At 49.2% G+C, this 23,736-nt stretch overlaps 1 protein-coding gene and 1 long non-coding RNA gene across 4 annotated transcripts in view; one reads left to right on the top strand and one right to left on the bottom strand.

Annotated features, from left to right (window-relative positions):
• Myo18b (myosin XVIIIb) overlaps positions 1-23,736 on the top strand; it is a 207,586-nt gene that overhangs the window by 94,277 nt on the left and 89,573 nt on the right. For both annotated transcript variants that reach the window (XM_006535262.3, NM_028901.2), the window contains 6 exons: positions 3,244-3,368; positions 6,636-6,790; positions 10,985-11,108; positions 11,995-12,195; positions 16,518-16,628; positions 19,496-19,600. In XM_006535262.3, coding sequence (XP_006535325.1) covers positions 3,244-3,368; positions 6,636-6,790; positions 10,985-11,108; positions 11,995-12,195; positions 16,518-16,628; positions 19,496-19,600 — 821 coding nt within the window. The remainder of the gene's footprint in view (positions 1-3,243; positions 3,369-6,635; positions 6,791-10,984; positions 11,109-11,994; positions 12,196-16,517; positions 16,629-19,495; positions 19,601-23,736) is intronic.
• On the bottom strand, positions 484-8,893 carry 1700095B10Rik (RIKEN cDNA 1700095B10 gene). Of its 2 annotated transcripts, none has more exons than NR_040675.1 (4): positions 8,574-8,893; positions 6,587-6,770; positions 3,221-3,356; positions 484-890 (listed from the first exon to the last, which is right to left on the bottom strand). It is a non-coding gene; the product is annotated as an RIKEN cDNA 1700095B10 gene (long non-coding RNA). The 2 variants fall into 2 exon arrangements; NR_040676.1 differs by having other exon boundaries at positions 6,684-6,770.

Genomic DNA, 23,736 nt, shown 5'->3' with positions numbered 1-23,736 from the left:
GAAGGTGAAGGGTCAAAAGCAGGGAGGAGCTAGAAATGTGGCTCATTGGGTATAGTGCTTGCAGTGCCAGCTTCAGGAATGACCCTTAGTACTCAATTGAAGTCAGGTGTGATAGTCCAGACTTGTGATCTCAGCTCCAGGAAGGCAGAAACAGGTGGCTCCATAGGGCTAGGTGGCCACCCTGCCTAGTTCGTGAGTCCCAAGGATGAGGGATCCTATTTCACAGAAGCAAGATGGTTGGGGGTCTGAGCCAGGACCCAAGGTTGTTCTCTGGCTTTCATGCTTTCTCTCTTCTCTTTCTTCCCTCTTCTCCCCCTCCCCCTCCCCCCTCCCCCTCCCCCTCTCCCCTCCCCTCTTCTCTTCCCCTCTCTCTCTCTCTCTCTCTCTCACACACACACACACATGCACACACATGCATGCACAGATACTCCCACACAGATACACAAACACACACACTCAAGAATGATGACGAGTCAGTGTCTCTGTGTTACATTCTCTTCTATTTGATGAAGATGACAGTGGAGTCCAGGTTTTTAAATTTCCCCTCTGTATTTGAATCATACCATGCTATTCAAAGTCACCCTGAGCCCCAGATTCTTCACATTCAAGTGTAGCTGGTCCTAGATGATGAACAAGCAGAGCTGGGCCATATGGAGTAGACTAACCCATAGCCATCAGCTACCTCTTCATGAGGAATACGGGCTCTGCATGCTTTCACATACATGATCAAGTTGAGGCTGACTCTCAGAGTGACTGCCCAGTGAGAGGCAGGCAGCATCAGTGCACTGGTTATGCCACTGCCTAGGGACTTGGCATTCATGGTTGGATGGGATCGGGACATCTTTGTCCAGTTCCCACTATGATGTGGATTCTCTCCTGCTGAATGGAGGCTGTTGAGAAAGTGACCAGATGTTAGAGTCTAGCTAATATTGGTACCAGACTTCAGGATACCCTTGCAACATCAGTACCATCCAAGGGACAGGAGTCTAGACTCTGTGGAGAAGGCACCAATCACAGTGGACCTTTACGAGACTCTTTAAAAAAAATACTACATCCATTTAATTGCATGTGTATGTGGCACACATAGGACATGGGACAGAGGACAATCTGTGGGAATCAGTTCTCTCAACCATGTGGGTCTTGGGAGTGAACCCAAGAGGTCATGTTTAGAGCCTTCTCAAGCTCCTTTACCCAAGACCATTCCAACACATTCATTACGCCCTGGTTTTGTTTGAGTCTGAGTTTCCCTTGGGATGGACCACAGGCAGCTGAAAGTTTCTGATGCCAGAGACTAAACAAGACAAAGTGCACACAGGGCCAGCTGTTGGTACCGAGCCAGCTATTTGGGGGTAGCTCTGGGCAGCCCATAGGCATCCCAGCACAGGCTCCATCCATCCAAGACATGTCTGAATGAGGCTTCCTGAGCATGTTTCTTTTGCAGTGATCAGGGGGCAGATGAGATGGGAGATGCTCTTAGCTCGAAGGCATATCAGTCACTGCACGAAGCAGGTGCTTAGCTGAAGGTGTGCAGTTCAGGAAGCCGGGCCATAGAGACTCTGTTTCTCATTATGAAAGTCATACATACTCTTTACATGAAACCTCTAAAACACAGGAAGTAGATAGAGGTGATAAAACACTTTCATTCACCACTGCTGTGCTTGCTTGCCCGCATCATAAAAATCATGGCTTTATTTACGCCTGCCTGACTACTTATAGTGAATCTTCTGCAATACATACCCAGCACCAGGCTGGACACTGAGAGCTTGAGAAGAATTTTAATTGAGGTTCATTCTCAGGAAACTAGAACATGTAGAGATAGATTGCAGAAATACAGGGAACAGGTGAACAGATAAATCAGGATGTTGTTGGACAGACTGGCTACATATTTGCTCAACCATTGCCTTGCTCACTGACCTATCCATCCATCCACCCATCTATCCACCCATCCATCCACCCATCTATCCACCCATCCATCCACCCATCCATGCACCCATCCACCCACCCACCCATCCACCCATCAACCTGTCATCTATCCACCCTCCTACCCATCCATCCATCCATCCATCCATCCATCCATGTACCCCCTTATCCATCTACACAAACATCTACCATTACTCATCAATGATACATTCATTACTCTTCCACCTTACCATCTACCCAACCATCTATCTGTCTGTCTGCCTGTCTATCTATCTACCTAATGAACACTAGTTTGCTTTTTCCTATATGTTTAGCATCATAGTGTGTCCCAAGAGAGTCCTCATAGATTCAAGCCCTTTTCTGGATTTTCATGGATTTTTCCAGGAGAAAACTAGTTTGTATCTCTCTCTGAACATGTTTCTTATTCCCATCAAATTATACTAAAAGCTGGGTATAAATGACTTGTTATTAATGCAATTATCCCTTGTACTCCTAAGAAGCAGTGCATTGAATGTGTGTCACATGGATGGATGGATGGATGGATGGATGGATGGATGGATGACAGATGGATGGACAGATAGGTGGGTGGATAATAGATGTAGATAGATGTAAAGGTACATAATGATAAAGTAGGTTGAGTACTTCTTAAGGATGTCTCCCCAGCTTCATTAACTTAAGGAAAATCATTCTCTTCTTTGGTGATCAAAAGATAAAGCACTGTGACCATGGTTTCAATTCAACCATCACACAACTGTTTAAACCAAATCAAAGGATTTACTATACACCACATCTCCTGGGGCATTTGTGGGCCAAGTTCTTATTGAGTGATCACCCAACCATTTAGCTAGTAACTCAACCCCAAATCAATAAGAATCTGCCGCCCAGTTCATGGCCAGGAGCATGTCTCTCTTTACTCCAGGATTCATGACCCATGATTCTGATGTGTCCATTGGTAGCTGGAGAGCATGCATTCCCAACTATCTGAGAAATGACTACATGATGTTGGACATACACCAAAGACTAGAGAATTCCATGCCTTATAGATTGAGAAATTTCTTTGGAAAAAGAAACATCTGATTACCCTTGCAGGGTATAAGGGATCTGACCTTACAACAGTGAGGTCAACCCTCCAGAGAGCTGGATGTAGTCAGGACAGGACAGACTTCCTGGAGGAAAGTTCAGCACAGTTTCTTACCCCAAATCCAAGACTGAGGCTCAGGAGCCTTTCGAAGTGTCACTTCCAAGTGACAAGCACAGGGCCGAGAAGTGAGGTGAGACCCACCCCTGCCGCCTCACTCACCAGCTGCCGACTCTGTCACACAGCAGACGAGTGGCAGATGCGTTTGGACTGTGCTCAGATGGAGAACGATTTCCTACGCAAGCGCCTTCAACAGTGCGAGGAGAGATTGGACTCAGAGATGAAGGCCCGGACAGAGCTGGAGCAGAAGGTGAGAGAGGGTGGAGGGTCAGGACCCGAGAGTCCCAAGAAACTGATATCTTCTCTCCCCCCCCCCATTTTGATAGGCCACTGTGTTGTCTAGTCCTGGGAAAGGAGGGTCTCTACTGTTGGAACAAAACCTGTCCCTGCAGGATGGGGGTGTGGGGAAGGGTGTTCTGAGGGAAGGGTGGTGGCTCAGTTGCCTCATGTCCAGACCATGTCACAGGTCTTGGTCTCGCAGGAATCAATAGGATCTGGGCCTTAGGTTCTGGCCTGTAAAGTCACCACAGCATAGTCTAACCCTACAGTCTTAGTGCTCTGTGGCTGTGAAGAGACACCATGACTCTTGTAACAGACATCATTTAACTGGGGGTTTCTTACAGTTTCAGAGGCTTAGCCCATTATCATCATGGCTGGGAGCATGGCGCAGGATCAGTAGATGAGAGCATGGCACAGGATCAGTAGCTGAGAGCTACGTCTTGATCCACAGGCAGAGATGGGAATAGATAAACTGGGATTGGCTTGGGCTTTTGAAACCTCCCAGACCACATCCAGTAATACACTTCCTCCTACATGGCCAGACCTCCTGGTCCTTCTAATCCTTTAAGCCATTCCACTCCCTGGTGACTCAGCTTTCAAATAGATGAGCCTAAAGAGACCATTCTCATCCGAACCAGCCCTGCCTGACTTCTCCAGGCGCAGTGGTCTGTTATCTGTCTCTAGACCAGAGCCACAGCCTCCAGCCTCTCTTCACCCACGAGTTGTATTGTAGGTTAGAGCACCCTGAATCCCTTCCAGATTGTTCTACCATTACACGTGGTGGTGTCAAGGTATACCATCGACCCTTGGGGGTCCTCTGGACCGACTCCAACCGCCCTGTGCTTGGGAATGTTTTTTCTCCTTCTCTCATGGCAGTGTGTGTGTGTGTGTGTGTGTGTGTGTGTGTGTGCTTGTGTGCACATGTGCGTGTATGTACATATGTGCATGTGTGCATGCGTTGAGCTAGGTTTCATTGTGCTGATATCCAAAGAATTCTGATTTTCCTAACTACGTTGGCTTTACCGGGCATCCTTTGATAATGGAACATGAGAAAGGTCTCCTGTCAGAAATACACTTGAAAGGGGCCACATTGGGTTTCTTGTACAATCTCTCTCCATCTATGGCTTCAGGTTTCTCTATGACAGTCTAGGCTGAGGTTTCCTGTTAACCTTCTTGCTGGTTGCTTCTCTTTGAGAGTCTAAGGTCAAGATGCATCTCCCAGGTCTGCCTGGCTATTCACACATTTCTCCTTTCAAACACGTTGGGGTCTAGTGACTGCTCTCAGCCAGGACAAGGCACCCATGATGTGGCTATCTACTTTTACCACCCTGGCTCTGTGTTATCTACCTACCTAAGATCCTGGAGCACCCACCCTTTTTATGTCTCAGTGCTGGAGACTGAACATAGCCTTCTCTTGTGCATGCGAGGCAAGGCAAGTGCTCTGCCACAAAGCTTCAACTTCACTCTGAGACAGTATCTTGCCATATTGTCCAGGGTGACCTTGAACTTGTGATCTTCCTTCCTCAGCCAGCCGGGGTGACAGGCCTGCACCATCAGGCCCCTCTCTCCCTTCTTTCCTGAGAGCACAGCTCATTGTTAGCAACATCAACTCTCCTCCTGTCTGGGTGTTCACTGTGACCATCTGGCCCCTTGACTTGTCTTCGGGCGTCTCCACTCATTGGTCCGCTCACTCTCTGGCTGTCGCTCTACCCTCACATTCAAGGCAAATGTCAAAGATTCCCAGGGTACTCCTTAGCTCTCCCACAGTCAGTTTCAAATTACTTTGCCGAGCCAGGGGTAGGAGCTCATGCCTGCTCCTCAGACCTGGGAGGTAGAAACAAGAGGATCAAGGATTTGAGGTTGTCGTCCACTGCTTAGCAAGTTTAAGACAAAACTGAGTCCCATGAGACTGCCTCTGCCTCAAATAGTAAAATAATAATCGCGTTCAAGTTGTTGGGAGGATGAATTCAGAAGAGCTTAGCCTCAAGGGTCCATCCCAGTATCAACTGATGTTGTCCCCAAATGTTCAGCACTTTCTCAGCACTGCACCTTTGCCTATTCTGCTGCAGCTGCAGCTCAGAGGGGGTTTCCTCCTCTTCTGTCTTGATATTCTCACCCCAGCTTCAGACCTCAAACACCACGCTCTAGAAAGCCCTGGCTAACAGAGACTGAGGTGGGGATCCCTCGGCCATTCGCTTCCAGTCTGGCACACACCATGCATCTCTTTATTCCTTGGTCTCTCCCATTCACTGGAGGAGCCGCAGGGTGGGGGTTTCTATTCTTCTACTATGCTCTCAACATGGGAGAAAAATAAACTATGATATCTTACGGAAAGGGCCAAGTGATGATCACAGAGGGGACCCTATAAATAGTGTAAGACAGGTGTGGTAAACCCGTCCCCACCCCAAGGGTGATGCTGGTGGAGCTTTTAACAGTCACTTCCCAGATGGACACACAGAGACAGACAAAGGGAGCGGCGGCCTTGGTCTGTAATGACGGATTACAAAGTCATGCCTCTCTCCCTGAGGAAGGGGGATATTCACACTACATTAAAAAGTCATAAGCCCGCAACCCTTTCTGAGAGGCGGAACATAAGAAAACATCCCATTTGCCTTCAAATACTGAATTTAGAATTACAGGCCTCATTAACTCAGAGTTTTGCTTATTTAAAGCAGCCCTTTAATGAGGCTACTTCTTCAAAGCATGCATCCTGAGTCCCAATCTTCTAAACTAGGGTGTGTGTGTGTGTGTGTGTGTGTGTGTGTGTGTGTGTGTGTGGTATTGGGGAGGGTCTGGGGAAGATGCAGACAGCTTTGTTCCTGTTTGTACATGGCCCTGATAAGTTGTGGGTTTCAGCTCACATTATAGAGCCACACAGCACTTGCTCTTGTGGGGCCACCCCTAGTGGCCGGGAGTTCCCTCTTTGTGACTCTGAAGCTAATCTTCACAAGTCTCCCCAGATGATAGAGCCATCTGTCAACTGCCAGTCCAAGTGTCAAGTCGAAGCAGGGCAAGGAAAAATGAATTAAGAGTGTGGGGCAGGAGGTTGGCAGAGGCGAGGCTGATGGACTGACCACAAAGTGAGCTGGGAATTACCTCCCAACAAAGAGGGGCTTGGGGAAGCGGCTTCCTGACACTGACAGGAACTCCTCTGAGGTCCTCTCTCTCCCAGCATCCATGGCTGCTGACCTTGGAAACAGGGGGCACCAGCGAACCTCTCACTCTCTTCTCTCCATAGCTTGGGGAGCTGCAGAGTGCGTATGAAGAGGCCAAGAAGATGGCTCACCAGCTGAAGAGGAAGTGTCACCACCTCACTTGGGACCTGGAGGACACGCGGGTGCTGCTAGAGAACCAGCAGAGTAGGAACCATGAGCTGGAGAAGAGACAGAAGAAGTGAGTCCCATCCCACGGTGAACTGGGTCGCTGGGGCAGGCTGCGCAGTGTCAGGATACACGGAGGCCTCCGGGTTCTCTTCCAAAGCCCTCCAACTTCCGTCAGCGTTCTTGAGCACAGAGTGCAGCCCCTTCATTCACAACCCCATGTGGAAGGGATTCCTGTCAGGTTCTCAAGACTCCAACCACGCGAATGGTTCTTTGCTGTTAACTCTCAGCCCTGCCTTGTTCCCTGTTACTTTGTGATCTTAGAGAAGTTACCTGCCCTCTCTGGGCTCCACCATCTCTTTTCCCCAAGGGGTTTGTTGAGAAGAGTGAGGGTAAGCTGTTGTGATATGTGGGAGTCTGTGCCTCTTAGGAGACTATACCAGTTCATTCCAGTTCATGTCTACTCTGCTCTCTAGCTGTGTGAGATTGAGCCGGGCACTTGATCCCTCTGGGTCACAGATGCCCCTCTGTAAATAGGGGTGAGGTCTTGTGTTGAGAACTCTATGATGTGTGCATCTGAATGAACTGGATTTAGCTGCCCATCCCCAGTGGTGAAAAGGGGGACAAGAACATTAAAAAGAACTCATCCCCAAATAGGAGTCCTCACCCTTCATATCAAGGGCATGGGCTCTGATCTGTGGGGCAGGTCTGGCAGGATCTAGACAGCTTTGATGGTGGCCCCTGGGCACCGTGCTTGCTTTTCTGTGGGGACGCTGGCATGACTAGGCAATAGAGGAGCCAGCCAGGACTGGTACCAAGATCTGTACCCTCCAGCAGGCTGTGGCTCTGCATCCCTGAGCTTCATGTGTCCAGTCCCAGACTGGATGGGGGTGGATAAAGGGGTTCAGGAGGGCCTGCAGCCACAGTAGCAGGTTTCTAAGCTGCAAGTGGGGCAGAATGCTGCCTCTGGTAGAATACTCATGATGAACTGTCCCCAAGTGTCCCAGGTGACCCAGCTTTGGCATGGCTTGGTGGGTGGCCTCATTTCCAAGAGACTGGGGACAGGATCACACTCTGTAGGTGGTAGGATGGATCCTGAACTCTGGTTGCTCCCTGTTCCCTTTCCTCCCTTTCCTCCCTTTCCTCACCTCCTCCCCCACCCCCTTCCAGACAGGGTTTCTCTGTGTAGCCCTGGCTGTCCTAGAAATCGTTCTGTAGACCAGGCTGGCCTCAAACTCAGAGATTCCCCCTGCCTCTGCTTCCTGAGCACTGGGATTAAAGGTGAGCACCACCACCATCCGTCAGGCTCTACACTGTTTCTTGCTTTCATCTATCAGGAGCTATCCTGAAGTGGCATCTTCATCCAAAAATGACCTCTGTGCATCAATAACACACTCGCCCCCAAACGAAGGTCAGCCTCTTCTCACTGGTCTTTCATTCTCGTTGACTTCCACTCCCACTTGGGCACATGGGCAAGCCCTCAATCTTTCGCAGGAACAATGACCTGGCTTCATGCCAGTCACTTGCTGTGTGATCTTGTTCAGTGACAGCGTCTCTCTGAGCTCAGGATGACTGGCATCTTAGCCACATCCTAGACTTTCACCAGTCTCTAGAGAGTGCCCATGACAGACCACACCCATAAGCTAGGCCTGACAAACACACTGACACCTCCCAGGTTTCTCCTACTCGCCAGCTCCTCAGGCCTCGCCTGGGAATTCTGCTCCTTGTGAAGGTGTGTCTGCTCTCTGAAAAGTGAGGCACTGGCCTGTGGCTCTTTTGGCTTATAGATTCCCTCACCTCCAGGGACTTGCATGGTGTGCAAGTCTTCTCTTTTGCTTTTGTTTCCCCAAACTCACCTGCCTGTAGGGTCCCTCTCTCCACCATAAACTCTGGATTAGAAGTGGTTTTTGATGTCAAATTCCCAAGAACACACACAGATCTTTTAGGTAGATGAATGGTGTAAAGGGTACCATAGGGTGGCTGAAGTCCAGATTCGATGGACACATTGCCTGAGCACCTCTAGTGATATAGAATGTTCTGGAAGCTGGAGACACTTCTGTGTATCTCTCCACGGTCTTCTCAACCCCAGACACCGCTACCCCCACTGTCCACTACTCCATGCTATGAGAATTCACCATCCCCATCCTGGCTTTTCCGTCAAAAGGTCCAGAATGCTTCCATCTGCTGTGGGAGTCTCGTTGCCATAGATACTCTATGCATGGGTCACAAAGCTTCATTCCAAGAGCTGTCAGAGTTCTTGGGGAGAACCCTGTATTACCCCCACCCCCACTGACCCTGCACCTCCTGAGATTGTGCCCTAGGAAGGCCTGGCCAGGTGGAGTGAAGGGTGTGTGCGCAAACTTGTGTTCCAGAAGTTGGGGGCGGGGTCTGTAAAAGCCTTTCTTTGGCGTCGGGTGTTGTGTTAAGACGAGAACTCTTCCAGGACGTTTGTCATTTCCCAGTGTGGTTGTCGTACCTCACCTGACCCAGGGCATGGACAGGTAGATTGGCTGCAAGGCTAGGGAAGCTGGGTTCAAGGTTACTTCTGCCACTGTGGAATCTGGGGCTCAACCAATTCTTCTGTCTTAGGGCTTCATTACTGTCAAGAGGCACCATGATCAAGGCAACTCTTAAAAAAGGACGTGGCATTTACTTGGGCTTAGCTTACAGGTTCAGAGGTTTAGATTAGAGTCCCATTATCATCAAGACGGAGATTAGAGTCCCATTATCATCAAGACGGGAGCATGGCCGCGTCCAGGCAGGCATGGTGCTAGAGGAGTTGAGAGTTCTACATCTTGATCTGACCACAGCGGGAAGAAACTGACTCCTCCGCACTGGGCGGAGCTTCAAAGCCCGCCCCCACAGTGATGCACTTCCTCCAACAAGGCCACACCTCCAAGTAGTGCCATTTCCCATGGGCCAAAAATACTCAAACACCACATTCCACTCCCTGGCCCCCATAGGCGTGTTTGGACACGTGAGTTATGAACTTCCGTTTCATCCATGCATCCCACTTAGCTGCCCCTTCTCCTTCTGTGGGGTCCTTGCAGAGACCCCAGCCCAAGGCCCAGAATTTTGGAACTGCCTGCTTATCACAATTCTCAAGATTCAGGGGCAGCAGACAAAAACCTCTGAAATGATGTCACCAACAGCCAATCAGAATGCTTCAGGGATGTTCCAGGGCCTTCTAAGGAGAGCTATGATTGGCTTCCTTGGGAGCCTGGGGCTATGGAAGACAGCAGCTGTGATGATGGTTTTATACAGGGAGTCCTTGTCAATAATGTCCACGTGCCAGGTGCCACACCAGGATTGCTGGAACTGCAGGGCTTCCTGTGTGTGTCTCAGTCACCCCTCACTGCAGCCTGGCCAAGTTCTCTGGAAGGACACTCACCCTGATGAGGTGCAGATCTGAGACAGATGAGCAGAGAGGGAATGGCGGCCCCTGGTGGTCAGCTTTGTGGAGGGGGCAGGAGCTCCTTCCTCTGCCTCTGGTGACCTGTTGGCTGCTTCCTATTTGCTAATGCTACAGGGTCACCTGAGGAGCCGGCAGACTGCCACCCTCAGCTTGTGTCTGCCCTCATGGCAGGACATGGGAATAGAGCCATGGGCACCTGCACGGGTCAGGGACACTTAGATTCAAAACCCTGGCCTGGAGAGAGAAGGAGTCTCCAACAAGAAGAATTAGTGCGCGGGCGCTCTCTCTCTCCTCTCTCCCCTGTGTCCTATCTCCTCTCTCTCCCCCTCTTCTCTCTGCTCATCTCACTCTTTCTCTCCCCTCTCCTTTCTCTCTCCTCAATCCCTCTTCTCTCTTTCTCTCCTGCCTTTCTTTCCCCTATGTCCCCCTTTCTCTCTCTTCTTTCTTCTCTCTCTTCTCTGTCTTCCCTCTCTCCTCTTCTTTCTCCTCTCTCTTCTCGTATCTCTCTCCTCTCCCTCTCTTCTGTCTCTTCCTCTCTCTCCTCTCCCCTGTTTCTTTCCCATTTCTCCTTCCTCTAACACTTGTGTTCTTTATTATAAACATGCTTTATTTAATTTACTCTATATTTAGATACACTTTTAAATTTTGTTTAATGTCTTACCAGGTTTCTAATATTCGGATGGAAATCCTTTAGAAACCCGAAACTCCCTCCATGTTGTTCCTGGTATCCCCCCAACCCCAACAACCTCAACAAGAAAAGCCTATGCATTCTTCCCAACTCTACCCACAGCTGGCCCTGCCTCAGTTTCCCCTACCATTGGTTCCCTGATGTGTCCACTCTGTTTTGCGCAGGTTTGACTTGCAGCTGGCCCAGGCACTGGGGGAGTCAATGTTTGAGAAGAGCCTCAGGGAGAAAGTGAGTCAGGAGAACAATGGAGTCCGCTGGGAGCTGGGTCAGCTCCAGCAGCAGCTAGAGGTGAGAAATGGGGACTCTCGGCTGTCTGGATACTCTAGAAATTCCAGCATACACCTGCAGCAGTGGACAGAGGAACAGAGCCCTGGCTGTGCTCCAGGCAGCTGCCAACACTGTTCCCAGCATGTCCTCATGACACCCATGGAGGATGATGACAGATAATCCTCTATAGTGTGTGCTCTGGCCATAGGCTCAGGGTCCCAGGTGGGAGGTTCTGAGGCTCAGCAGAAAATAAAACAGAGCTGGTCATGACCTTGTCAGGAGCCACAGCCTGCCCAAAGCAGTCTCTGCTATAGAGGGCATTTGTGACATCAGCTGCCCCTTATCCTTGGTGGCTCCTTATGAGCCCTCAGGGCAACCTGTGCTCTCTTGATCTAGCCATTGATCCTCTTCCCCTCTCTTTATGAGAGAGCATGCAGACTTGGCCCTGGATCCATCTTCCTTATTGGAAGGGTCACTTCTGTCCTCTCTGCCTCCCTGATCCCTCAGCCTGAGGGTTGGCACGATGCCTGGTTTCTTCTTCCAACCGGACAAGCAGTTCCCTTACATGCACTGAGATACAACTCCAGGAAAATCCCTTTCCCTACCTCCATCTGCCAGGATCCCTCTGAGTCTTCTCAAAGCACAGCCATGCTGGGGAAACTGGGCGTGGGACAAGAGTGGAGGAGGGCAATGTGGGGATCCAGGTGGTAACATAGTTTGTCCTTTCAGCACTGGGGAAACTGAGGCAGGGAGATCCTGAGGTTGAAGTCGGCCTGCACTGCATGGGGAGACCCTGTGTAATGGTGCTGAGCCTGGGAGACAAGTAGGCCTGTATGCAGAAATTGGAGCCCTTTTGGGAGAGGATCGTGGTCACGTGACTCCATCCCCGTGCCCCCTCTCATTGTAGCAAAAGGAGCAGGAAGCCTCAAAGCTGAAGCAAGAGGTGGAAAGGCTACAGGGCCAGAAAAGGGAGCTGCTGAGCTGTGCCTCTGTGGGGGATCAAGGTGTGGCCAGCCTGAAAGAGAGGGTCTGGGAACTGGAGACCAATGCCCTTGAGCAACAGAAGATCCACAGCCAGCAGGAAAATACCATCAAGCAGCTGGAGCAGGTGAGGAGACCCTCCCTGTTCAGGGGATGCTCTGCCCCAGGAATGTGCTGCCCTGGATGGGCTTCTCACACGGGGCGGGTGGCATGAAGATACACAGGGCTGCCTTCCTGCTGCTCCTCAGCAGTTTGTGGCTCCCTAGAGATCCAGGGGGGAAGCCAGGTGCTTGCAGGAGTCCCACCCCACAGCTATCCCTTTGCTGTTGCCCATACTGGCCACACCAGGCTCAGTGGCATGCTTTCCAGTGCCCCTTTCTTACTGAGACATGAGTTCTGTGATGGCAGGCAGGTGTTGTTTGTTGAATGGCTGTTTGATCACTCTTCCTTCTCAGTACCTCCTGTAGCCAAGGAAAACACCAAGTGCACTGTTGGTGTTCAACACATAACCGCTGACTGGGTGTCTAATGCTATTGATCACTGTCTGTGCATGAGACTCTGTCCTTTCACTTCCTGACCACTTCTTGTGGAACCTCATAAAGGACAAGGGGAGGATCGTTCCCTCCACAGATATTGATGATGACCTATAGATAGATAGGTAGATAGGTAGATAGATAGATAGATAGATAGATAGATAGATAGATAGAAGATAGACAGATAGGTGAAAGATAGATAAATGATAGATGATAGATAGATAGATAGATAGATAGATAGATAGATAGATAGATTAAAGTTAGATAAATGATAGATAATAGATAGATGATAAATAGGTAGATAGATAGATCGATAAATAAACATGATAGATAATAGACAATAGATAGATGATAGATAGACAGATGATAGATAGATGATAGATAGAAGATAGATAATGGTAGATAGATGATAGATAGATAGATAGATAGATAGATAGATAGATAGATAGATAGATAGATTAAAGTTAGATAAATGATAGATAATAGATAGATGATAGATGGGTAGATAGATAGATCGATAAATAAACATGATAGATAATAGATAGACAATAGATAGATGATAGATAGACAGATGATAGATAGATGATAGATAGAAGATAGATAATGGTAGATAGATGATAGATAGATAGATAGATAGATAGATAGATAGATAGATAGATAGAAGAAAGACTATAGATGATAGATAGAAGATAGATGATTGATAGATAGAAGATAGATGATAGATAGACAATAGGTAGGTAGGTAGGTAGATAGGTAGATAGATAGACAGACAGACAGACAGACAGACAGAAGAGGTGGGGGTGAGGATTTGAACAGAAGTCCTCAGACCATGAAGCTCCAATATCTACTTGAGGCACAGAATCCAGGAAGGAGCACAAGCCTTCTGAGAATTAGGGAATGTGCAGTAACTGGGGGGAGTAGGCGGGGATGGAAAACCCAACTCCCACTGTCCTAGCGAAGCAGCTGGTTTCCAGGTACATGCCAAGCCACAGCTTTTGAAGAAGTTATGAGACAGGAATAGCAACAGGAAAAGTCTAAATGCAGCAATGTAAGCCAGAGAAGCACAGGTTAAGCAGGTGCTCAGAGCTGGTGTAACACCTGCTGTTCCTACAACTCTTGGAGGCTGAGAGAGAAGAACCACCATGATGAGTTCCAAGTCAGCCTGGGTTATGTAGAGAGTTTGAGGCCAGTGTAGGATACGGTAACATCCTGCCCTCACAAACAAAGCCCACCATCCAAAAATAGACACTGTCTGTAGTTAGGGGTTCATTGCTGTAAACAGACACCATGACCAAGGGCAAACATTTCACTGAGCCTGACTTACAGTTCAGAGGTTCAGTCCAGTATCATCAAGGTGGGAGCATGGCAGCATCCAGGCAGGCATGGCTCTGGAGGAGCTGACAGTTCTACATTTTGGTCCACAGGCAGCCTCAGGAGACTCTCTCTCATAGGCAGTCAAGATTAGGCTCCGGATCACACTAGCCAGACTTAAGCGCATATATATATATATATATATGTGTGTGTGTGTGTGTGTGTGTGTGTGTGTGTGTGTGTATGTATGTATGTATGTATGTATGTATGTATGTATATGACTTCAAAGTCCCACCTACACACTGACACACCTCCTCCAATAAGGCAACATCTCCTTTAACAAGGCCACACCTCCTCCAATAAGGCCACACCTCTGTTAACAAGGCCACACCTCCTCCAGTAAGGCCACACCTCCAACTAGTGCCATTACCCATGGGCCAAGCATATTCTAACCACCACACTCACTAAGGAGAAATACAGACAGTGATACACAAAACCCATGCCCTTACACACTTAATGTCACGCTAGCATCCCTAGTTTTTAGAGAGGTACAGGGGTGGAGGCACACGTGTTTTCCTGTCCCTGTAGGAAAGCCACCCAGTTTTTCAAGAGGGAGGAGGTTTCAGTCCTTACCTTAAAAAAACTTCTCTTGGAGGATTTTTGTAACTGGCAATTCTGTTTAAACCCTGCCCACGGTGGGAACACACACCAGGTGACATGAACAGCAGCTGTGCATGGGCTCTGTGCATCCCACCAATGCCAAGGTGCCAGCATCTTACTTGGCCTCACTCCATATCACAGGATGAAGCCTCCTAGGTGGAACGCACAGGTGTGGGAAGCGAAGGGTCAGGGTCTGGAGGGTCTTGGATGCTTGTGAGTGACCATTGAGTATTGCTTAGCAGGTCATTTTATTAAGCACCTCATCTGCATCAGATACCACACAGATGGACTCTGGTGAGTCCTGCTGGGATCAAGTGGACCTTGAGTGTGTTGATGAAGTCTTAGGAAGGACTAAGGGAGGTCGGGAAGGACTCACTAGAGGGAGTGAAGGCTCAGTCAGCATTGGCTGAACATTGAGTGTTCAAAGTGAGCTAGACTGCTTCTACAATGGCTCAAAGACCACAGACCCGTGTGCTACCCAAAGAGAGGCACCCCAGATGGTCGCCCAAGGCAGCTCATTGTCCACAGGATCTCAAGGAAGCCCTGGGTTTTCTAGATGGTTCATTTCTTTGATGGGAGCCTTGCCAATCCTCACAGCCCCAGGTCTAATTGATGAAGATTGCACTGTCCACACAGGAGGGAATGCCAAGATTGGCAGAGCGTTGAGCGGCGGCACCAGGTTGTGTCTGTGAGCACAGACAAGCCAGCAGGCATTTGCAAAAACACTGTTATCATTTCTTGAAGATCCTTCCCATCACCACTGGGCTCTGCAAGCAGAAACATGAACCGTGACCTTGAGGGTGGAGATGACACATCTTCTCAGCTCCCCAACCTGAACTCAACCCAGAAGGGTAGCTGGATGGATACCACATCTGAGCCTGGCACGGCGCATATCCTCACAGAGGCCAGGCAGATATTTATTGATCTCAATAAGGCACTTTTTCCTGGGAATTTTATGTTAACTCATATAAGCTTGACATAAATGGTATTGCGGATGTCAGAAGTGCCCAAGAGGCTGGGAAAAAATGAAAAAGAAATATTATATTTCCTCACACAGCCCCTCATCTGGGATCATCCTCCAATAACCTCTGCCGCTATGTAAGAGCTGCAATCTTGGTGAGGCTAATTTAGCCAGGCTGTGCCAGGGGCTCTGCACACATCCTCTGTTAGTCTTCATGTTCCCAACAGTTTAGAGGCCCAGATCTTTTCTTCTGTTTCCGTCCTCTGTCTCCACATTAAAGACAATGGTTGTAAACGTCTGAGCTTTAGGTGCCTTGGAAAGTGGAAAGGAATTCTGAGGCTGTGCCTAAACCCAGTGGGAGAATGTGGCAGATGCGTGGGGCGGTTTTTCCATGAGAAATGCAGAGGCAGTGTTGGGGAGCGTGGCTGCTTCCTTTAACTTTACAGGGTAGGAGGGAGGTGACTTCTCTTTGAGGCATCTGTTAGAGAGTAAAGTCAGTCAAGGGTGGTGTGGAGGGCTGGGGGTGTGAGCATGGTGTGGAAAGCTGGGGATGTGGGCGTGGCCTGGAGGGCTGGGCACAGGACTGTAGCGTGGAGGACTGGGGATGTGGCGTGGCATGGAAGGCAGGGGATACGGGCATGGCATGGAGGGCAGGGGTTGTGGACGTGGTGTGGTGGCCAGGGGATACAGGCATGGCATGGAGAGCTGGGGGTGTGGGCGTAGTGTTGAGTGCAGGGGATGTGACCGTGGTGTGGAGGACTGGCATGGCGTGGAGGGCAGAGGATATGGGTATGGTTTGGAAAGCTAGGGGTGTGGTGTGGTGTGGAGAGCTGGGGGTGTGGGCATGGTGTGTAGGGCAGGGGATATGGGTGTGTCATGGAGAGCTGGGGGTGAGGATGTGGTGTAGAAGGCTGGGCACAGGGCTGTGGCGTGAAGGGCTGAGGGCTTAGACCTTCATGCTCCATCCTTGTTTGCTGCCCCCAGCTTCGCCAGCGGTTTGAGTTGGAGATTGAGAGGATGAAGCAGATGCATCAGAAAGACCGTGAGGACCAGGAGGAAGAGCTGGAGGATGTGCGTCAGTCCTGCCAGAAGCGGGTGTGTAAGCTCTGGCCACAGTGAACCCAAAGTCCCGCTTGGGAGGATGCTGGGACCCGGAACCCGGAAGCATGCTCATTCTATGACCAACTGAGACCTTTGTTCCCTGGGGGGATTTCAAGGATCTGGGGCTCAAATTTCTTAGGTGCAATCCCAGAAGCTTCTAGAATCCCAAGCATACTCTTTGCCACATGACAGGCTGTGGGTACGGATGCTGTGGGTAGGGAGCTAGTGGGCCTGGCTGGGCCCCTGCATTCGACTCATTTGCTTTGCTGACTGATGTTCCTCAGTGTTCTGCACCTAAGACCGAGGCTAACCCTAGTAGGTCTGTTATCCCCTTCACTGTCCTCCCCTCCCCCAGCACACACAGGACAGTGGAGACAGCATTGCCCTGAAGGCAGCTGTGCTGTTTCAGCCCACACTGTGGTCATCAGTCTCTGTCAGCCTTTACACTTTGTCTATCTGTTGTCCACCATCAGTCTCCTCTCCTACTGTGGTGTCCCTGTGGGAGGATGTTTTCTGCTGCCACAGCCCATAAGCTCTTAGTTGGATGAGGGATGGGTGTCTCAGTTAGGATTTTATTGCTGTGAACAGACACCATGACCAAGGCAAGTTTTTTAAGGACAACATTTAATTGGGGCTGGCTTACAGGTTCAGAGGTTCAGACCATTATCATCAAGGCGGGAGCATGGCAGCATCCAGGCAGGTATGGTGCAGGAGGAGCTGAGAGTTCTACATCTTCATCTGAAGGCTGCTAGCAGAATACTGGCTTCTAGGACTAGGGTATTAAAGCCCACACCCACAGTGACATACTTACAATAAGCACACATCTCCTAATGGTGCAACTCCCTGGCCCAAGCACATACAAACCATCACACTGGGTAAATCTCTTTCCTTTGGCAGTGCCCATGGTTCCTGGACACTGCTTCCCCCTCCTTCCCTCCCTTTCCCTCTCCCTCCCCCTCATTCCTTCTTCCCCCTTCCCTCCTCTTCCCTCCCCTCCCCTTCCCCTTCTCTTTCCTTCCCTTTTCTTTCCATCTCCTCCTTCCTCCTCCCTCCCCCTTCCCTCCCACTTCCTTTCCCCTTCTCCCTTTCTTCCCCCTTCCCTCCTCTTCTCCTCCTCTCATCATCCTTGGGAACCACAGGGAAATATTCTTCACACTCTCCCAGGATGTGCTTGGCACTGATGTTTTATGATTCAGGGATATTTTTCTAAGTAACTTTTATCTCTTAGAAGCAGACAGGAGTGTGGCAACTATATTTCATACAGGTCTTTTGTAGTTACATTATTTATTTGTGTGTGTGGTGTGCATGTGTACATGTGTATGGAAGTCAGAGGACAACATATGAGAGTTGTCCTCTCCTTTCTCCACGTAGGCCCTGGGGATTGAACTCGGGTGGCAGTGCCTCTTCCTGCTGAGCCATCTGACTTCATTTCTAACTCAGCTTCTCCCGGACAAACACCTATAAAGGCAGAGTGTGGGAGCAGGTGGAGGCCTTCCTCTCCTGGTGACAGATGCTGATGGTGGCAGCCCTCAGTGTCTACTGCAGGAGACAGTTAGTGACCTGAGGGGATGCTGTGGATGTTCGGTGTTAGGGAAAAGGACACTAACTCCTCTCAGGAATGCCTGGTTGCCAGTCTGTGACATGAGTCCCTGGGTACATGGAGGATGGAGAAGGTGGGGTTTTACCATCAGTGCCACTGCTTGGGAGCCCACCAGCTTCAGAGTGGTGCAAATTAGATAAAGTGCTGTTACTCAGATGTCTTATTACTGTGGGAGGAAAACACTGTAGCCCTGGGCTTCCATGAGATATTCTGCTGTCATTGATCTGTGACCATAGGAGTACATGCGTGAATGGTTAGGGCCACCTTGTAGATGGTCACCTCTTGTTATGTCCTTAGCAAAGGGAAGAGAAAGAGGGAGAGAAAGAGGTGGATTTGATTTTCTGGTGTCTTTCTCCATAAGGGCACCGATTCTGTTGTGGGGTGACACCCTCATAACCTCCTCTGACCCTAACTTTCCTAATGGGCCCATTCTAAATCCCATCTCCTCCCACTGGGAAGTAGAGAGAACTCACACAGTCCATACCACCAATCGCTTTGTCTGCATAACGGCATGTGTCCCTTGGCTGGTGCCTTTTTCAAGGAACAAGTAAGTGGATGTGTCTCTTAACAAGCCACTTGGTACCCAGCCTTACGAAGTCAGAGGGCTGGGGGAGAGATGGCTCAGTGGGTCATGTGTTTGCTGCACAAGCAGGAAGACCTGAGTTCAGATCCCCCATCCATAGAAAGGAGCTTGGTGTGAATGGAGCCTCTGTGACTCCAGGTCTGGCAGACAGACACAGGAGGATTCTGGGAGCTTGAGGGCTCAGTCAGTCTAGTCAATGGGTGGGTCCAAGATTTGTCAAGATATGGTGTCTCAAAATGTAATATAAAGAACGATAAAAGAAAACACCAGGCATCAAATTCTGGCTTCTACATGTGCACATACCAGTCAACATGTACCTGCACACACCTGTACACACACACACACTCAACATGCTAAGACATGCACACACACACACACACACACACACACACACACACTCAACATGCTAACATGCGAAAATATTCAAACAATGGCCATGACTGCAAACTTTACAGTGTGTGCCAAATGGGTCCACCAATTTGACCAGCTCACCCTTTTCTTGCCCAGGTCCCAAGCTTTTAGGTCCCAAGGCTTTTTCACAGACACACCCCTCCAACTCACTAGGCAGCATCAGAGTATGGCCACAGGGTGCATGCCCCCTCCTCCCAGGGCCCCGGCTGGGGCTCTGCTGCTCAGGAGTCATCCAAGGGTGCTCACGCCTGTCCTGTGTGTCCACAGCTCCGTCAGCTGGAGATGCAGTTGGAGCAGGAATATGAAGAAAAACAGGTGGCTCTCCATGAGAAGCATGACCTGGAAGGCTTGATTGGAACCCTGTGTGACCAGGTAAGGCCACACAGTGGGGACATCTGAGGGTTCCAAGAGATGGCTGGATGCACGAGAAATCCAGCCACAAGGAGAGAGCCTTCGGTCTTCAGGAAGGGCTGAGGACAGGCCTTTGAGCTGACTTCTCCCTGTGTCCCCAAAGTACATGCTGCTCCACCCACCCTTTCTGCTGGCTCTTTGAAACTCTCCGAAGTTAAGAACAGCATTCTTAAAAGAACACAGGGAAGTAAATAAGAGTGACCTTACTCAGGACAGACAGATGAAGCAATATGGCTGTCAGTGGCTGTTGGCAGTCAAATGTAAATAATGCTTGTATTAAGAGGCTGCATATAGATGGCCACCATGCCCACAGCTGACCTTTAAGGGACAAGATTTTTCTAGGACTGGCAGCCATGCTGGGAGCCAGGCAGGAGTGTGTTCTACTTCTGCTGTCTGTCTGTCTGTCTGTCTTTGGGCAATAGCTCTAAGCATTGTTTAATGCTCTAAGCTCTAAGTTTGTTAATAGCTCTAAGCATGTAGATTTGCAGGGACCCTCGGGCCTGTCCCTGTTCTGGGGACCTCAGCCTATCTCTGTGGCATTCTGAAAATGATGACTCTTGTGATGGGGACAGTGTGTGGGATGCTGAGCCTACCACCCACCACAAGCTGCCACAGTGTGTACTGTAATTTCCCAGAGCTGGCACGGCAGGTCCCTTGTCTCCGTGAAAGCTGTGCCGTTTCATCTCTGTGACTCATCCGGTCATGATGATTGGCTTCTGTACTTTCTGGGAATCGTTCATAGTCTGTGTATAGACACCAACCAGTTTCTGATAGTTTAAGTTTCGATACTCTGACTGTGGATAACTTATACCCTTATGGATGATGCCCTTCAGTTAATAAAGTGCTTCCAATGAAGCCAAACAGACCTCTTATTTACAGCTTATGCTTTCCTACTTTCAAGTTGCCCTCCTTAATTTCAGTTCATGTTTTACCATACGCCTTCAAAGCTCTAAACTTCTTTTTTTTTATGTGTGTATAATTAGATTTTAATCCATCTTACGTAGGTGTGTGGTATGAAATAGATACCTATGTTTTCCCTTTTTCCCCCACCACCATCCCTCATGCCGTGGGTGGGGACAGATCCCCATTCTACTGGCTTCATGCTCCTCTTTGCTCCTGCACAATCTGGTCCTGCTGGCTAGCTTTCAATAAATTGCAGTGTCCTAAATAGCTTTAACCATCTAACACAGGAGCAAGTCACCTTAGTAATGAGTCACAGTTGAAGGATTACCAAGACTAGGTTGGGCTGTGGACATGCATGTGGAGAAGTCAATTAATGTAGGAGGGCTTGGCCCACTATGGGCGGCACCATACCCTAGGCAGGTAGTCTCAGCTTTATAAAGAAGCTAGCAAATCATGAGTCTGAGGGAGTCAGCAAGCAGCATTCCTCCATGGTGTCTGCCTTCAAGCTCTTACTGAATTCCTTCTCTGACTTCCCTTCGTGGTGAACTGTAACCTGGAAGTGCAAGCCACAGATATCCTTCTCTCTGCCAAGTTGTTTCTGGTCATGGTGTTTTGTTTTGTTTTGTTTTGTGTTTGTTTTTGTTTTGTTTGTTTGTTTTTTATCATAGCATCAGAAAGGAAACTGTAACACATAGGGACATCTTACCTAGCCTATCTTTGAAGATAACCTTGTCTTCTTGAGTCTTTAATAACCTTAAGATGCAAGTCATGAATGATAGAGGGCCTACCCAGCCTACATGGGACCCCATATTCCTGAAGTAAGAATATTTTAATAAATCCTGATATGGAGTTCCTTCCTGCCTTTGACCATTTACGTTCCCAGATGAAAGACACACACACAGCCTTATGCAGCACAATAGCTGGGCAGCTGCCTATCCTCCATGCTGGTAGAATCCACCTCCTACCGATAACTCTGTGTTACTGCTTACTAATTTCTGTTCTTCCTTGGCTGCTCTTAACTCCGATTACTCAGACTTCTGGCCCACGTCCTTTTGGCCCAGAGCCCAGGGTTCTCTCCTTGCCTCCCTACCCCATGGCAGCTCTTGTCTCTCTCCTGCACACTCTTCTAAGGCATGATAGCTCCTTTCTGTCTTTCCTCATGGTCCCAAGCCTGGGAAACCTAAACCCCGCCTATGTCTCTTCTCCCCAGCTGTTGGCTGCTGGCATCTTTATTTACCAATCAGAATTCACTGGGGAAAGGTTCCCTCAGTGTCTCTCTCATGCAAACAATTGTGGGCAGCATTAGGCCAGCCTACGACACATTCCACCCACAGAAAACCCAGCAGCAAAGGATGTCAGTGTCTGCCGAGCCCTGGTTATTTTTGCAGAGGACCCAAGTTCTATCCCCAGTGGCTCACTACTGTTTGTACTTTTTATTCTCAGGTTATCCAAAGTCCCCTTTTGTCCACTGTGGGCACAAGGCCATGCACATGATACACTGGCATTCATGTAGGCCAAACATCCCTATGCATAAAATAACAATAAATAATTTTTTAAAAAGAAAGAAAAGGTTCCATGAGGAAACTTGATTCATTGGAACGGCTGATTTACAAGTTAGACTGGAGACAACTGTCAGCTTCATGGTAACACTGTTATTGACCTCAGCCCTATCCATCTCTCACAATGCCTGTCTCTCTCTACCCACAATGCTTATTTCCTAACCACGTGTGCCGTGAGCACCCGAATTAGCTTTATTTGCAGGAAACTCCTGATTTCCACGGCTCTATGACCAGTGCTTGTTTAGCGTTTTGCTTTGTATTTAATCGTGTTATGCATCCTGTGAGAAGCCTCCTCGATCTTTGTATGGAGCAAAATTGCTGAGTTTGTTATTTCGTGATATCTCACCTGTCAATGATTTTAGGCTTTTCTATGTTCAAGATCTTACCACTGGGAAATGAGAACAATTTTGCCTCTTTGGGCATAGGAAAAAAATCTTAACTGTTTCCAAGAGGGACTGGCAGTTGGTTCTCCTCCAACTTACCCACTGGTCTCAGCTGCATATTAGCAAATGTGACTTTCTTACCCCTGGCTCGATGCGAATGCCACTAACGCTTGGTCATGTGACTATTTCAACCGTGTGTGTGTGTGTGTGTGTGTGTGTGTGTGTGTGTGTGTGTGTGAGAGAGAGAGAGAGAGAGAGAGAGAGAGAGAGAGAGAGAGAGAGAGAGAGATAGATCAGTAACTCTTGTCTGGTTAAATCTTCACCCATTGGGAGCTTTCTAGTATTGGAAAACCTGTCAACTCTTACCTTGTGCTGCTTTTCGGTGGAGAGCTCCCCTCTGAGTCACGTCACCTGTGGAGGAATGTCTCCCATGTTGGTTTACTTGGCCCTCCAATCCAACAAGAGTTCAAGGCCAGCCTTGGCTACTTAAGACCATTTTTTTTTTATTATTAAAGCAAAAGGTTCTAAGTCCCATTAACTAGAAACACGTGAATCACTTAGCTCTCAAAATGACACTTCCTTCCCATTAATCTAAGGAGGCACTTCCTCCTCCTTCCTCTCTTCTCCACACTCCCCATCTTCCTTCCTCCTCTGTATTCTCCCTCCCCTTCTCCCTCCCTCCTCCTTCCTCTCTCCTCTTCTCCCCTCCCTCCTCTCTCCTCCCTCCTCTTCCCTCCTTACTCTCTTCTCTACCCTCCCCCTCTACCTCCCTCCTCCCTCTTCCCCTCCCCTCCTACCTCCTCCTACTTCCTCCACCCTCCTTTCTCCCTCTTCTCCTCTCCCTTCTACCTCCCCCTCCTCCCTCATTTCTCCCTCCTCATTCCTCCCTTTTCTACACTCCTTTCTCCTCCCTCCTCCCTCTTCTACCCTCCCCCTCTTCCTCCCTCTCTCTTTCCCCTCCTCCTCCCTCTTCTCCCTTCCCTCGTTCCCCTGCTTTCTCCTTCCTCCCTCCTCTCTCCTCCTTCCTCTTTCTCCCTCCTCCTCTCTCCTCGTTCTCCCTCCCTTTCTCCTCCCTCGTCTTCATTCCTCCCTCCTCTACCCTCCTCTCTACTCCTTCCTCCTCCCTCATTCAATCCTCCTCCTTCATTCCTCCTCCACCCTCCTCTCTTCTTCTTCCTCTTTCCTCCTCCTTCCTCCCTACTCCCTCCTTCTCTCTCCTCCTCCCTTCTTGTCCCTTTGATAATTAAGATGG

This window comes from Mus musculus, chromosome 5 (genome assembly GCF_000001635.26).
Source record: "Mus musculus strain C57BL/6J chromosome 5, GRCm38.p6 C57BL/6J".
Taxonomy (NCBI): domain Eukaryota; kingdom Metazoa; phylum Chordata; class Mammalia; order Rodentia; family Muridae; genus Mus; species Mus musculus.
This window is presented reverse-complemented; position numbering and strand designations above follow the sequence as displayed.